Source organism: Schistocerca serialis, chromosome 3 (assembly GCF_023864345.2).
Source record: "Schistocerca serialis cubense isolate TAMUIC-IGC-003099 chromosome 3, iqSchSeri2.2, whole genome shotgun sequence".
Classification (NCBI taxonomy): Eukaryota; Metazoa; Arthropoda; class Insecta; order Orthoptera; family Acrididae; genus Schistocerca; species Schistocerca serialis.
In genome coordinates this window covers 841,764,540-841,780,244 of record NC_064640.1, presented here as the reverse complement: position 1 = coordinate 841,780,244, position 15,705 = coordinate 841,764,540, and the positions used below count along the sequence as shown (strand labels likewise).

The 15,705-nt window shown below is 34.5% G+C and overlaps 1 protein-coding gene across 1 annotated transcript in view; it reads left to right on the top strand.

The window, feature by feature from the left end:
• LOC126471256 (ankyrin-3-like) overlaps positions 1-15,705 on the top strand; it is a 636,759-nt gene that overhangs the window by 521,268 nt on the left and 99,786 nt on the right. Inside the window, exon 23 of the mRNA XM_050099375.1 lies at positions 12,222-12,426. Coding sequence (XP_049955332.1) covers positions 12,222-12,426 — 205 coding nt within the window. The remainder of the gene's footprint in view (positions 1-12,221; positions 12,427-15,705) is intronic.

Below are 15,705 nucleotides of genomic sequence, written 5' to 3'. Positions count from 1 at the left end.
AGGCTTGTGATTTAGAATAGTCTATCTCTAAAAACCTCATAGTCTGATAAGGAGAAGCTATGGCCTAATAATGCTTACATAAGTCATGCTGAACCCCATTATATATGTGTATAATGGGATATAAAGTGGTTGCAGTTTTCAAACTGAGGAGAATAATGTGTTTGACAGATACACAAGTGAGAACACTGTTACCAAAATACTCACTTGATGACCAAACTTATTTCTTTCAAATGCCTTAATGAGTTTCTCATATGTGACTAATGGCAATTAATGTGAGTTTTCATTTCTTCACAATCTTTGCAAGATCAAGCTGTGTAGGATATAGATTCTGCAGTGTTATCCTACCTGAATAGAAATTTGATGAACATAAAACTATAAAAAAATATATAAATCAGACCTTGTGGTAATGTTCTCATTGCAGAATCCCCACCCTCCCTTTTCCAGTTCGAAAGTTGTACATATGTTTAACAAACATAATAATAAAATATTTCACTGTCATCATGCTTATTTTTTTTTTAATCTACTCATCCATTATACTCATAAACACTGTGAAATCATTATCTTGAGTGTGAAATCATTATCTTGATTGTGAATTCTGTCATTAATTTCTTCCCTATCTGTTGCTATGTTTAACTACATACTTCCTGCCATTCAAAATATTTACCTTTTGTTTTCTGAATCACTGCTGATGTTTAAGTGTGGTATCTGGAGTGTTATTAATGCCTTTATAACATTTTAAGAACATCAGTTTTCTTACATAAATGCTTATACAGAATACCCAAGTAATCTCTGTATGTTTAATTAAATTTGTAGGTCATACAAAATTTTCATTAGGTGGTAGCTAGATATTCTTTCAGTGCATAATTCTGTGCATCCAAACAGTGTATTAATACAGATATTTCAGTATACTCTTATCAGAATACAATTGGTGTACTGATTAATTGCTTGCATTTTTTATTTATTCTTTTCCTTGTCTGCTGTGTTTAGCTGCTGATGTATTGTTCTTATAAAGGCTCACCTTTATCAACACACCACTGCTACATGAATATTCTGTTGCCACTAAAACAGTCTCTTTACACATATATGTTGGTTTTCATTGGATTTGGTAAGTCCAAAGGATTACATTTCAATGCCTATACTGAAAGTGTGATGTTATAGCTAAGTGGGTAATTGTGAGATTACAAATCCAAAGACTGGGGTTTAATCACCGAATAGTTGTTTCACCTCAGTCAGTATCTGTGTATGTGAAAACTGTCAAGTTGGACCATTGTTCAGACTTCACATCAAACTGTAGACCACCTATAATTGACTGAGTAAGTCAGTTACAAAGTAGGAGGATGGAAATGATATGACACCTCTTCCAACAAACCTTCAGACTGACAACAGCTTTAATTTTTTAAGTCAGGGGAAAAAAAGACAGACACGAAAAACTGAGGAAAGTTGTCAGTATGGCAATATTTGATCATTTTAAATATCTCAACACTGCTCAGTAGATGTATAAACTAGATGGAAATATTACCATGGTATCTATATGCTACAAAATTTCCATGACTGTTACCTGTGTTAAATGAGATTTGTTTTCTCTCATACTTTTGGATATGCATTTTGTCCCCTGATTGAGCAGAATTTAATTTTCATAAACCACATTAAGTCGCATTCTATTCATTGTGTACACAATTGTGCTGTGTTATATCCTTACTGACCAGTTTGTTTCAAATGTGTATTTTTACTTCCTCTGATTACCATACAAGTGATCACAAAATAATGTCTCTTGCTTCTAACAAGACACTTACATAAGAAGAATCATGACATTTCATTTAACATCTCTTCACATCATTATTGAGTTTTCCTTTGTGTAGATTAACACTGAAGTTTAACAATCCATGACTGTTTTATGCACTTTACATGAGACGTGAAGATTCATTCTTTGTTTTTATATGCTGCCACTTCCAATAACTGCTCTGTAATTTCAATCAGTTGAATTGTATAGTACACTATTCTGGTGCACAAATAAGTTATATATCTTCTTATATTTTTCTACATGTCATATATGTAATACACAAATCAGATTATAATGCTTATTGGCTATTTACAATACATTTTCACTTTTTTGCTGCTATTGGGAGGTAGCACTTACTATTTTTTTCTGTTTGTACTGCATACTAGACAACATCTGCAACTAGTTGAATCATTATAGTCACATCTCATTATCAATATCTGTGAGTATGAAAACAAATAGGAATTCATGTGTATTCACTGATATTTTACTTATCAGTTACATTCTTTGATTCAAACATTTATTGTATTTACATGTACATCATCATCATCATCAAAATCTCATAATTGTCATCATATGTCATGGTAATGTTTCTCAGGTATTCTGTTTTAACTTTAGAAATGGCTCAATTTAAATAAGGAAATGAGACAATGATCCTCACTTTTCCTGAATGAGTGTTTGAACTGCTTATGGGTGATTGACATAACTGCATACTGATGATTCTCCTCATATGGTAAACTCATCAAGTCCCTTATCTCTTCTCTGTTATTTATCCTTAGATGATTATCTTGCAAAGTTATTCTTATTATAGTGACTATTTGCCAAAAAATATGGGTAACCTTTGATTTAATTGCATGACAAAGGTACCCTGATTTATAGATTTTCCTGCTTGCAGAATCATTATTTTTGTCAGCCAATGATATATGGAACATTTTATGTTTTATGTTTTATTTGAACTATATAACATGTTGTACATATCCATGTACTGCAAACATAAAGAACGATTAGAAACACAAGTAATTTCCAGGCAGAGATTCTTGTTTCTCTTCTTTTAGGTTTTTGTCATTGTTCAACTTTCTGTGGTGTCTATTAATCTGTTAATTACAGATTTGTAAAGAGCAATTCTCCTCCTGACATTTCACTTAATTGTTTTCATACCACTGATGAATTGATTTTGCTGTATTAGGAGTTTGTAATGCTTTCAGATACATTGTTAGCTTCGTTCATTCACAGAAAATCAGTTTATTCCAACATATTACTTCACAACAGTTTCTCATTTCATTATGATTAAAAGTGTGAGTTTCTTCCTAAGTATAAGTATTCTGTATCCAAGATCTGTTTAACAGTACTGTTCCAGATAACATACATATATCTATTACTGAAATGCAAAATTTAGTTAATACAAAAGAACAGCTATTAAAAGAGAGAAAGAGAGAGAGGAAAACTGTGAGTTTCTTTCTAAGTAAAAGTATTGTGTATCCAAACCCTGTTTAACAATTCTGTTCCATTGGCATACATGTATCTATTACTGAAACATGAAATTTAGTTAACACACCAGAACAGTTACTAAAAGAGAGAAAGAAAGAGAAGAAAACTGTGAGATTCTTTCTAAGTAAAAATGTTCTGTATCCAAGCCCTGTTTGACAGTGCTGTTCTATATGGCACACATTTATCAATTAATGAATCACAAAATTTAGTTAATAAATCAGAATATTTATTAAACTTATCACTAACTGCAGGATACCCATGTCCCTTTCCAAAGAATTAAAAAAAAGGACACTATTCACTAGTAATCTGTCTGATGAACACAGTCAGACCTTTTACTTCTTCAGTTGAACCTTTCACTTCTTCCTTTGAAGACTATATTGTCATATTTACAGAATCTCTGGGTCATAATAATTCTTTAGTTATTACCACTCTTCTTTAAGAACAGACATTTAAACTGTCATGTTTGTGTTACCCACTCTCTCTAATACCCACAGAAACAGCATTCTTTCTCCTTTGAAAGGTTCAAAATAATCAAATAAAATAATATAAAGCATACTTTTATGTTGAAAAACTGTTTTGATCCCTGCTGCATCATTTTTTTATCACTTCATCAGTGTTGTGTGACACAATACTTTGAGTTTGAAGCTATATTACCATTAATCACATTTATATAACAGTGCAGTCTTTCCCTTTAATAATAATAATCTTCACTGATAATTTATTAAAGTGCAGAATATTGTTTTGGTACTCTTTTTCTCATATATTAAAGAGTTCTGTGTTACTTCTTTTCTAAAATACATCTGTCATCATTCATATCTTCTTCTGTTCCTGTCAATTTTTTGCTTTGTGCAATCTTCACATTTGTTTCAGTTATAGTTTCTTTTGTTCAGGTTAAACAACTTTGTGGGCCCTGTTGAGGTAATTACGTACATTGATAATGGGATCAATTTAGAGATGTCAATATTTCCAAATGTAGACTTTGATAATATTCAGTCAGATCTTTCTGTCAGCTACTTCCTACTATATATAATCAGACAGATAAACTATTATCTCCTTTATCTTCACATAATGCAATGTTGTCCCTTCTAATTACAAAAATTGGATATACGATTAGTTGCTTCACAAATTTTAATTCTTGGCTTTGGCATTCATGTGTGTTGACTCTGAATGGAACCACCATTAATGTGGTCCCGGTACAAGAAACTAAATAAACACAATCAGAAAGAAAGTAGTAGGTTGATAGGTTATGTCACCATAAATCTGTTTCTGGTGAATTCTTTGTATTCCTAAAAATTTTAGATGCTAGACTTGAAAACATTTGGTTGATGTTCAAAAATATCATTTTTGTAGGCTTCAGTATATTCTCCATGATATACAGTCTTCAAATCAAATGAAATGTACTAATTATAAAATTTCTGAATACCGTATTCAATGGGTATCACTTAACAGTTCTGAAAAATAAGACAAAATTCTGTAGTAAAGTTGTCTGCAGAATTACTTGAGAATTACCTTAAAATCAGTTCAAATAGTTCAAATGACTCTGAGCACTATGGGACTTAACTTCTGAGGTCATCAGTCCCCTAAAACTTAGAACTACTTAAACCTAACTAACCTAAGGACATCACAAACACCCATGCCTGAGGCAGAATTCAAACCTGCGACCGTAGCGGTCGCACGTTTCCAGATTGTAGCGCCTAGAACCACTCGGCCACCCTAGCCAGCTTAAAATCAGTCTGTTCTTTTGATGCCTAGAGGAAATCTTTATATTTGAAAGTAGACAGAATATTGTTTTATGTTCTAATATGTCATTGATGCCTGTATGAAGCCCCAGTTTAGGACTAGTGCATCTGAATTAGTTTTTTTACCCGATTTACAGGAGAACTGTTTGTGATTTTCAGTATTGATCTTGGTGTGTTGATGCAAGCAGGATGATAAGATCTCTTATGGCATTTGACAATTTGTGCTGGTGAGAAATAATTTTTGTAGTTTTAATTCCATGGTGTGGTGGTTAGCAATAGGTATTCTTTGTTGAAATGATTTTGTTGCTTTTGCTACACATGCTATTAAAAACGGATATTGGAAAACCGAATGTAGATTGTTAGTGAAGGAATGTGAGAAACTGTCTTTCAAATAGTATTAAGTGAAGGTATTATTTGCAATTAGTAGTTCAAAAGAGGCTTGTTTGCCTTGTATTATGAAACCTATGTGTTAATAACAGGCACAAAATTCACATATATTGTATACAGAGTACTAAAATCATATCATGACAGTTCATTGTCTGCATCATTGTTCATTGTCTACATCTTCTTCTTCCTTAATTTCCATAGCTACTTTTTACATAATGGTTATATGGAAAATATGGAGAAATTGGATTATATTAGGAGAGAAACAGAAAACAAATCTTGACCTTTCAGTAAAGCTGAAGACAAATTTAGATGTGACCAGGTGTTTCCATCTCAAATGGACTGCTTCATTGGCACATTGAGAATGAGAGTACAATTATTTTTTGTGAAACAACATAAATGGACTGTGTTCATAAAGCTAACTGACCAATTTTCGATATCTACTAGTATCAGTTTATAAAAATAGCTGCAAATCCACATCTACATACATACTCAGCAAACCACCATATGGTGCATGGTGAAGGGTACCTTGCACTATTACTAGTCATTTTCTTTCCTGTTCCACTTGCCAATAGAGGGAGGGAACAATGTCTGTCTATATGCCTCAATATGAGCCCCAATTTTTCTTATCTTATCTTCATGGTCCTTACACAAAATGTACGTTGGCGGCCATAGAATCATTCTGTAGTCAACGTGACATGCCAGTTCTCTAAATTTTCTCGGTAATGTTTCATGAAAAGAATGTCATCTTCCCTCCAGGGATTCTCACTTGAGTTCATGAAGCATCTCCATAATATTACATGTCGACCAAACGTATAAGTAACAAATCTAGCAGCCCTCCTCTGAATTGCTTCAATGTCTTCTTTAATCCAACCTGGTGGGGTTTCCATACTCTCAAGAACTCATCTTCATTCATTTAAATTTATTTACATTTATATCACACTGCCAACAACTAGAAATCCTGTTTAAGTCATCTTGTATCCTGCTACAGTCACGCGATGATGACACCTTACCATACACCACAGCATCACCAGTAAACAGCTGCAGATTCCTGCTCGCCCCATCCTTCAGATCATTTATGTGTATAGGATGTCCTAGGAGCAGTGGTCAACATTCAGGGATATGAAAGGAATGATGATTCAAGCAAAAATGGCTCTAAAATGCTTACCAGTACCTTAAGAGCTATGAGTACTTCTTCATCTTCGATACTTTGAAACAAATCCCTTGTGCTGAAAGCCCTTTGCTTTCTTTATTTTGAGAGGAGAACCAAAACAAGAAAAAATGTCCAGTAAACATGGGTTCTAAAATGCATACCTTAAGTGCTATGAGCAATTGTTCATCTTCGCTACTGTGAAACACATCTTATCTACTGAAAAAAGTGCTCATAACACTTAACACATGCATTTTAGAGCCCATATTCACTATACAAATGTTTTTCTAGTTTTGGTCCATATTAGCTCCTCCCAAAATATGGAAAGCAAAGAGCTTGCAGCAGAAGAGATTTGTTTCACAGTATCAATGGTGAATAAATGGTCATAGCTCTTAAGTTGTACATTTTAGAGCCCACACTTACTAGACCTTTTTGCTTTGAATGATTATTCTTGTCATAGCACTGAATACTGACTATTCCTCCTTGGGCATCCTGTATATGGAATAAGACTAATCCTATCACACTTCTCTGGAGCACTCCTGATGATAAACTAGTCTCTTATAAACACTTGCCATTAAGAAAGACATACTGGGTTCTAATAATTAAGAAATTTTTGAGCCACTAACATATCTGGGAACCTATTCTGTATGCTTGTACCTTCTTTAACAGTCCACAGTGTGGCACAGTGTCAAATGCTTCCTGGATATCTAGGAATATGGAATAATACAATAAAGAAAGACAAGGATAAAACTTCTGTCAAGAGAGATATTCCCATTCTTTTATGTCTTGTTTGCAAGTTCATACAAAGGAACTGCTTCACAGGATCAGAAATAAGCGAAAATCCTATGTAGTAATAAAACTTTATTAGTGAAAGTACTAAATGTCTGTTTCACATATATTTTCTATTACATACATATTCTGAGATATTGTACAATATCACCCCTAAAATAAACTGAATGGATAGCAATCAAGAGATCTCAATAAAGCAGCCAGAAAGTGGTTGTACTTCACTAGTAGATGAAGAAAAACAGTCAAACTGATCACAGTTTAGTTAGGTAACACGTAATAATTCATATGAAGTAACTGGATGATATTGATGGTTGGCTTAATTTTCTGAGTCCTAAGTCTATAAATAAAACTAACTAACAAGAAAACACTGTAAAATGAATTGGGAAGAATGACTAACAATGTGTGATGGAATGACATCGCTGGGAATGTTCTAGGATCAATACATTTTCAGATGAGGAAACATGATGTTTAATGTTGAAAATCCCCATAAAACTTCAGGTACAGAGCATTTATGAGAAGTATTATAACATAAATGACAACTAATTAATCTACCACTTTCTCACCTATTATACATCACATTTGACTATACATATTTCAGTTTAAAGATATTGCTTTTATAACTTCATCCCACATTCATTTTCTCAACATTTACATGCTATTTCATTCATGTTAATGATTTCCACACTTTTGGTAACTGCCTCTTGGGTCTAATCATCAGTAAATGTGCTGCAAATGAAATCTCTTTCAATGTGAACATTTTAGGTCAGATGTGACAGTGACTATTATGAATATCAATTTAAAAATATAACTTACTGGAAGTAGTCACATTTATTGGTCTTGCTACTATGTATATCAGAGGATTATACCTCCATCACGAGGCAGATGGATTACAATTGTATATAGGCAGAACCTTTGTGGTACTGTCTGGCAGTAACTATGCCTGTTTTAACTGTAATAAACCAATCTCATGCTCGAAGTATAATCCTCCAAAATATCAAGTGGAAAGAACAATAAATACTATTGGTTACAGTAATTTACAGTTTCAAACCAAAATTATGCATTGCGTGCCATTGACAAATGAGTATTTTGTCACAAACAAAATCAAACAATGGAAAGTCCAGGTTGGAATATCAACAATATTAGGAAAAGGATAGAATTCTACTCACTGTAAAAATGACATATTGGGATGTGGACAGGCACAATGAAAAGATTGTTACACATTGACCTTTTGGCCGAAGCATTCTTGAGAAAAGAAAATGCACACACAATCACCAAGCAGAACACTTCATGCCCCAGTAGCCAGGCATAGCAGTCATGTGTGCATGTGGGGTTCCTGTTTGCATGAATATGTGTGAGTTTTCCTTTTTTGAAGAAGGCTTTGGTTGAAAGCTCAATGTGTAACACTCTTTTCATTGTGCCTGCCTGCAACTCAATGTGTCGTCTTTATGGTGGATAGCAATCTAACCTTTTTATAATATTTTGCCAAAAAGCTCATTATGCAGATGAACAACCAGTCAAATTGTGCTTCATCACTTTACTTAAAAATAAGTTACAGCATTATCATTTATACCACAGGCAGTATTCTGTTTCCTTCTGGTTGGGTCTTTGCAGTACTATACACTGGTTTCTAAAATGTGCATCTGAGTTTGGGGTATATTCTACAGCTGATTTAAACTTTCCCAGTTATTAAAACATTAGAAGTATTATATTTCATACAGCAAATGAATAGAATGAAATGGAATATTAGTGGAAACAAAATCAAAGGGATGTAGAGCATAAGTGAGGTCTAGTTTTGCTATTTTGTAAAGTTTCTTGTTTAGAACCAAAACATCATGGCCTTCATTCTTCTTTCCCCTATGTGTTGCCTTGCTTGGTGACTACATGGTCTGCATACATGGAACTAACCATCATAAATATTATCTCATTAACTCTGGTAAAACTTAATCAGTTTCATATCATTCATTACAGATAAATTTGCTTCTGGGAGTCCAGGCTAGCCTAGAGTTCTCACCTGAAATTCATTAATAAATCTACTGGTGGTGTGTCAGTGACTTCAAGCATAAATGTAACTTAAATCTTGATAAAAACCATTTAACATCAAGACAGCATTTTTAGAAGTTGGAGCACATATTTTGTGGAATCTAAATCAGCAAAATTTTAACTATTTTCCACTTTAAGTACTTTGCATTTTTCTTACACAGTTTTTCAGTGACAATAAACCACTGTAATTTTGTTTAGGAAATGGAAAGAACATGCAAAGAATGATGCTATTTAGCACAATTTACTAGAATAAAAAACTAAAACAGATTGAGGCTGCAATTTAAAAACTTGAGTTCAGTTTGCATTATCTCACAATTGACCAGTTAATGCATTGTGCAGTATACGGCCATTGAATAACAATAAACTAACAGTACAGAATTCTGGTTTGTAGCATTGACAGTTACTAATATTTCTGTTTTAACAGAAAGTCTCATTTCATTATATAAAATCACATAATTGATAAAGGAATGCATTGTTCAGCACATGACCATTGTATAGGAACAACACAGCAATAACAATTGCTTATTTACCAGCATTGTTAGTTACTTCAGATTTTTAAGATCACAGCAACTTTTGAGTGAATTTTCAGAGTAAAGTTGCGTGTTTAATAGGGAATTATGCACAAATTTTTGTGTTAAGTTGGCAATAATAACAACTGAGCCATCTGAATTAGTCCTGTGCTCCATTTTTTGGCTTCAATGTGGCAGTTGTGATCAGTCATTACTAAATTTTATTTTTATGTGTAATGGATCATATAATTAGAAGTTTTATATGGACAGTCTATGGTGTAGTTGATTGTGAAAGAATTAGGTGTATTTATGGAGTTTTAAAGTATTTTAAAAATATTTTACCATGAATATATAGGTTAAGTTATTCTGTTATTTTTCTAAACTTACATATGTACCGTAGCTGAAATCTTGTTGCATTTCATGTCTGATCCTTGTATGTAACAGCAGAAATTGTAATTTTAAACTGTACACTAGGATAGGTATACTACTAACAGATTTCTATATTTCATTGCAGAGCATTTATCAAGTTACTAAATCAAAAAAGTATAATGTAGATTATATTGCTTTAAGATACTTAACATAGACTGTTTTTCCCTTCACACTGTTGACACATGATTGATAGGGAGATCATTAAAGATGGTTAATTTGTGCAAAGGGTTATAAGTTAAAGGACAGAACTTGCCATAAGTTTGCTTAACACTTTCTGGTGACACCAGATGAGTGACAATATGCTTAAATGTACAAACCTTCACAGGTATATACTTCCTCCACATTTTTACAGTTTTCTTCTTGATTTAGAAATGAATTGTGTGCTTCAGTTAACAACAACGAATTGATAAACTGCTGAGCCAAAACATTATGACCACCTGTTTAATAGCATGTTGTTCCACTTTTCAAACATAGTACAACAGAGATTTTGCTTGGAATGGATCCTGCAAGTCCTTGGCAGGATTCCAGAAGTATATGGCATCATATGTCTATGCACAAGTCAAGCAAATTCTGAGATGGTGGTTTATGGGCAAGCAGCTGGCACCCATATGTGCTTGAGTGGGTACAGATCAGACACATTTGCTGGCCAAGACATCAATGTGAGTTCACTGTAATGCCCCTCAAACCACTGTAGCACGATTCTGGTGTTGCAACACAGACAGCTGTCCAGCTGGAACGTGTCATTTCCCTAGGGGAAGACTTCAGGCATAAAGAGATGCAAGTGGTCCACAATAATGTTCACATAGTTCATTGCTATCATAATGCCTTCGATTACCACCACAGATCCCATGGAGGTCCAATTCAATGCACCCTACTGCATAATTCTGCCCTCACTGGCCTGCATCTGTGCCACAGTGCATGTTTCATGCAGCCATTCATCTGGACAGTGGTGTGTATGGACCCAACCATTGACCTGGTCAAACAAGAAATGCTATTCATTTAACAGACAACACATTTCTATTAATCCATGGTGAAAACTCAGTGATGCTGTTCCCACTGCAAACATAACTGATGATGTCATTTGGTCCACACAGGAACACGTAAGATCATGTGATATGGAGCTCCGTGCTCAACAATGGCGTTTGAATGGTGTGCTCTGAAACACTTGTGCCTCCACTAGATCTGTAATCAGATCCGCCACAGATCAACGCCTATCCCGCATTACACAGTGGGGGATCCTCTGACCTCTATGTTTTGTGATGAGACATGGTTGTCTAATACCATACACCATCCTTCAACTACTTTCCATAGGTGCTCATGACAGAAGTAAACAAAGAGGTGACCAGCTTCATTTCCAGCTGCAGGGCCATGACAACGTGCCATTTGTCAAACCAGCTTATGTCAGTGGATTCCATTATTTGCGACCTATATCTTCACTATCATTACAGCCTTTTAATCTCTCTTCTGCTTACATTCTTTTCTTACTGCATCACGTACCCACAACACCATCAGGAGGCATTCAACCTTGCAGTGGGTAGTGGTCATAATGTTTTGGCCATAAGCATATTTTGAAAAAAAGTGAGATGTTGTAGGAAAAAAGTAAACAATTTGTAGTCAGCAAATTGTGTGAAAAAGATGAAAATTTTGTTAGTAAAATGCTTATTTATCTTTTAGTAGTTTATCTAATAATCTAGCGTAATTTGCAATGGATATCCATGAGAATGATTTGACAGAATTATAATCTCTGTGATGAAAGTTCAGCACCTTAACAGTTAGTCAAGTGTTGTAGATTGTCCAAGGTCTGGAGTCATTTTGTGTTTATTCTAGATATGCACCTATTTAAACCAAAATATTTTAGAGGATGGTGATCTAAGATTCTGTTCATTATTTATTTGTCAATTTTTTTGGATTTATAGGCACAGCCAATTGCAGCTGAACTCACAGCGAAGCTTCTAGGCAATAGGGTTGCTGTATCACCAATAGTAACAGTGGAACCTCGAAGGAGAAAGTTTCATAAACCGATTACCCTGACAATCCCTGTTCCACAAGCAGCAAACAAGGGCATGATCAACCAGTATTCAGGAGATGCACCAACCCTGAGACTCCTGTGTAGTATTACAGGTAAAATTCTCAAATGTAATACTTTATTGGTTTCAGATATTTGTTACATTATTAATTGCTCAGTTGACTATATTAATGTAAATGAACTAATATGGGAAGTAACTGATAGGGTCAGATCATTTTTAAACTTCTGTAATCTATGTGTATTGGTTATTTTTTGTGTCAACTTTCACTGTTGTTTGCCAGGAAGTACACACATGTACATTTCTCTCTTATAATTGTGGTGCATATCGTATCACAACACATATCTTTCTTCAGAAACAAAGACGGAAAAAGAGAAAGTAAAAGTTGTATAACTTTCAAATGAGTAGCACTCAAAAACCTGCACCTAAATGGATATGATAGGCTAGGTGCAGGAAAACAACATTACATATCAAGTAAATGATGTAGGAATGAAATTTTCTTGATATCCTTGTGGGAACATTGGGCAGAAATTTACTACATGAGAAATGTCAGTCATTGTATGAAGTCATTTGTGCTGAGAACTACTTTATCTTTTAGTATTCTGTTATGCATTTGCTAAATCTTAAAACAATGGTACAGTTTTGATACATGCACTAGAAGAAGTGCTATGTTTATGTGCAGCAGTTTGACAGAAAACTATTTGTAATTAAATATTATTTGGAGACTGGGTTATATAAAATCCATATATATTTATCTAATGACCAGTAAAAGCAGAAAGATATAGAGCAGTTGTACTATGGAACCAAAATAGTTATGGCTCATTTGAAAATTAATCAGTCAAAATGTGTTGTGAAGTCATAGTTAAGTGGATGGAAATAGTTGAAATATGCAAGCAAAATGTTTTTCCTTTGACAAAGTATTGAAGGATGCAGGGTTTTTGTGACACCACAGGCAGTATATGTAAGTTGCTGTGAAAGAAATATGGAAACTGCATTAAATTGTGGCAAGAGCTGTTGAAAGCTGTACAACCACTTGTATCAAATATCAATAAAGTGAACAGTTGCCCTCATGTATGGTTGCAAATAATAAATACTGTGTGGTTAGCTGAACTTTGTGCAATACAAGGGATTTTAATAAGGGTTTTCCCTTCAGTTCTCTTTGACAAGCATAGAAAATTTAGCAAACTGAGCAGGTGGCCATTGCTACAACCTATCAATATAAAAAGTACCTAACTTTTATTTTCATAAAACTTGCATTACTCCAAAGATATTTTAAAATTCAAAGAAGTATTCGAGGCCACCTTAGTGCTGCAGAAATATATTGCTAGTAAATCGTTCATTTCTTGCACAATATACTGCAAATTACGAATTGTATGAATTCTGTCTCACTATTCCCAGTGCACGCATTTGATATTTTTCTTCTGTATGTCAATATTCATTTAAAGTACCCTACTCTTTGTAACAGTGGGAAGTGCATGCCTAAAGAAAGCAGAATTATAGTTATATTCAGCTAATTTAAATATATTCACCTGTGTGGCTCATTTGCCGAAAGTAGTCAGTTGGGAATCAGTCAAAATTGTTATCCCTTCAGGTGATCCTCATTCTCTCTCTCTCTCTCTCTCTCTCTCTCACACACACACACACACACACACACACACACACACACATACACACATACACACACATGCTGTCTCTCTTCTCTCTCCGCTTCATTAGCAACTAAATGTAAGTCACAGCAATGTGGACTTTTGAGGTATGTGATGTCAAATTTTTAAAAATAATAACTTATTCCTGCATAAAAAGTTTTAAGCATTTTCTTCTGATGCATATGTTGAAGAGTTATTTGAGCAACATAACCATAGGACAGGTGGACTTTTTCAAGTACTTAGGATGCATATTCTCACAGGATGGCAACATAGTGAAAGAACTGGAAGCGAGGTGTAGCGAAGCTAATGCAGTGAGCACTCAGCTACGATCCACTCCCTTCTGCAGGAAGGAAGTCAGTACCAAGACTAAGTTGTCTGTGCACCATTCAATCTTTCGACCAACTTTGTTGTATGGGAGCAAAAGCTGGGTGGATTCAGGTTACCTTATCAATAAGGTTGAGGTTACAGATATGAAAGTAGCTAGGATGAATGCAGGTACTAGTAGATGGGAACAATGGCAGGAGTGTGTCCACAATGAGGAAATCAAAGAAAAACTGGGAATGAACTCTATAGATGTAGCTGTCAGGGCGAACAGGCTTAGATGGTGGGGTCATGTTACACGCATGGGAGAAGCAAGGTTACCCAAGAGACTCATGGGTTCAGCAGTAGAGGGTAGGAGGAGTCGGGGTAGACCAAGGAGAAGGTACCTGGATTCAGTTAAGAATGATTTTGAAGTGATAGGCTTAACATCAGAAGAGGCACCAATGTTAGCACTGAATAGGGGATCATGGAGGAATTTTATAAGGGGGACTATGCTCCAGACTGAATGCTGAAAGGCATAATCAGTCTTGATGATGATGATGATGAACCATATAACTTCATGTATGTGGACCTATTTCTTGCCTTTTAGTATCTTTACATGTGTGTAATGCACCTTACTACAATGTAGAATGGAAGATATAGAAAGAAAACTCTTTTGCTTCAGATAGTCACCATACAGAGAATTTTACAGTCATACTTCATTTATCCTAATGCTGTTCATTGTGAAGACAAACATGTCATAATTTTTAACGAGATGACATTTGGTGCAGATGACTACATCTTAGAAATTAATTTCTCTAGCAAATATAACTACAATGTTTGGTGGCATTCCAGCTGATGTAAGGGTGCTCAGTAGTGAGACTGCTTAGTGAGAAATTTGACATTGAATACTTAACACACTATTAATACCATGACTATTAAGTAGCCATTGCTGCTGGAGCTACCTAAAATACTCCAGTTTATAATTCTGTTATAGGTAAATATTACCTAAGCAACAGCTGAAGTTGTAACCTTTGCTGTTATTGTGAAATCCTTCATATTCAACTGAACATTTTTTCATGCATATTTAAGATAAAATTTGTACCACAAAGACTGTGTTGGTCACCTCCCATGAAAAATAATGTCCTCTGAAGAAAACATCACACCTCACAGAATCTAACCTTATGTATACATTTCTTTCTTACTTTAATGGAAACACATTTTAGACAGTTTGAGTAAACACGTAACTTTTTTGAAATGAGCGTATGTAAGGGACAGTCAAATGATAATGAGACAAATGGAGAAAGGTAAGTAACCTGTATATTATTTCAAAAATGAATGTCATAACTTTTAACACATTTATCCCACTGTGAGACAAGATGGACAATGCCTCCATGGAAAATATGTTTGTGGTTACCAAGACAACTATG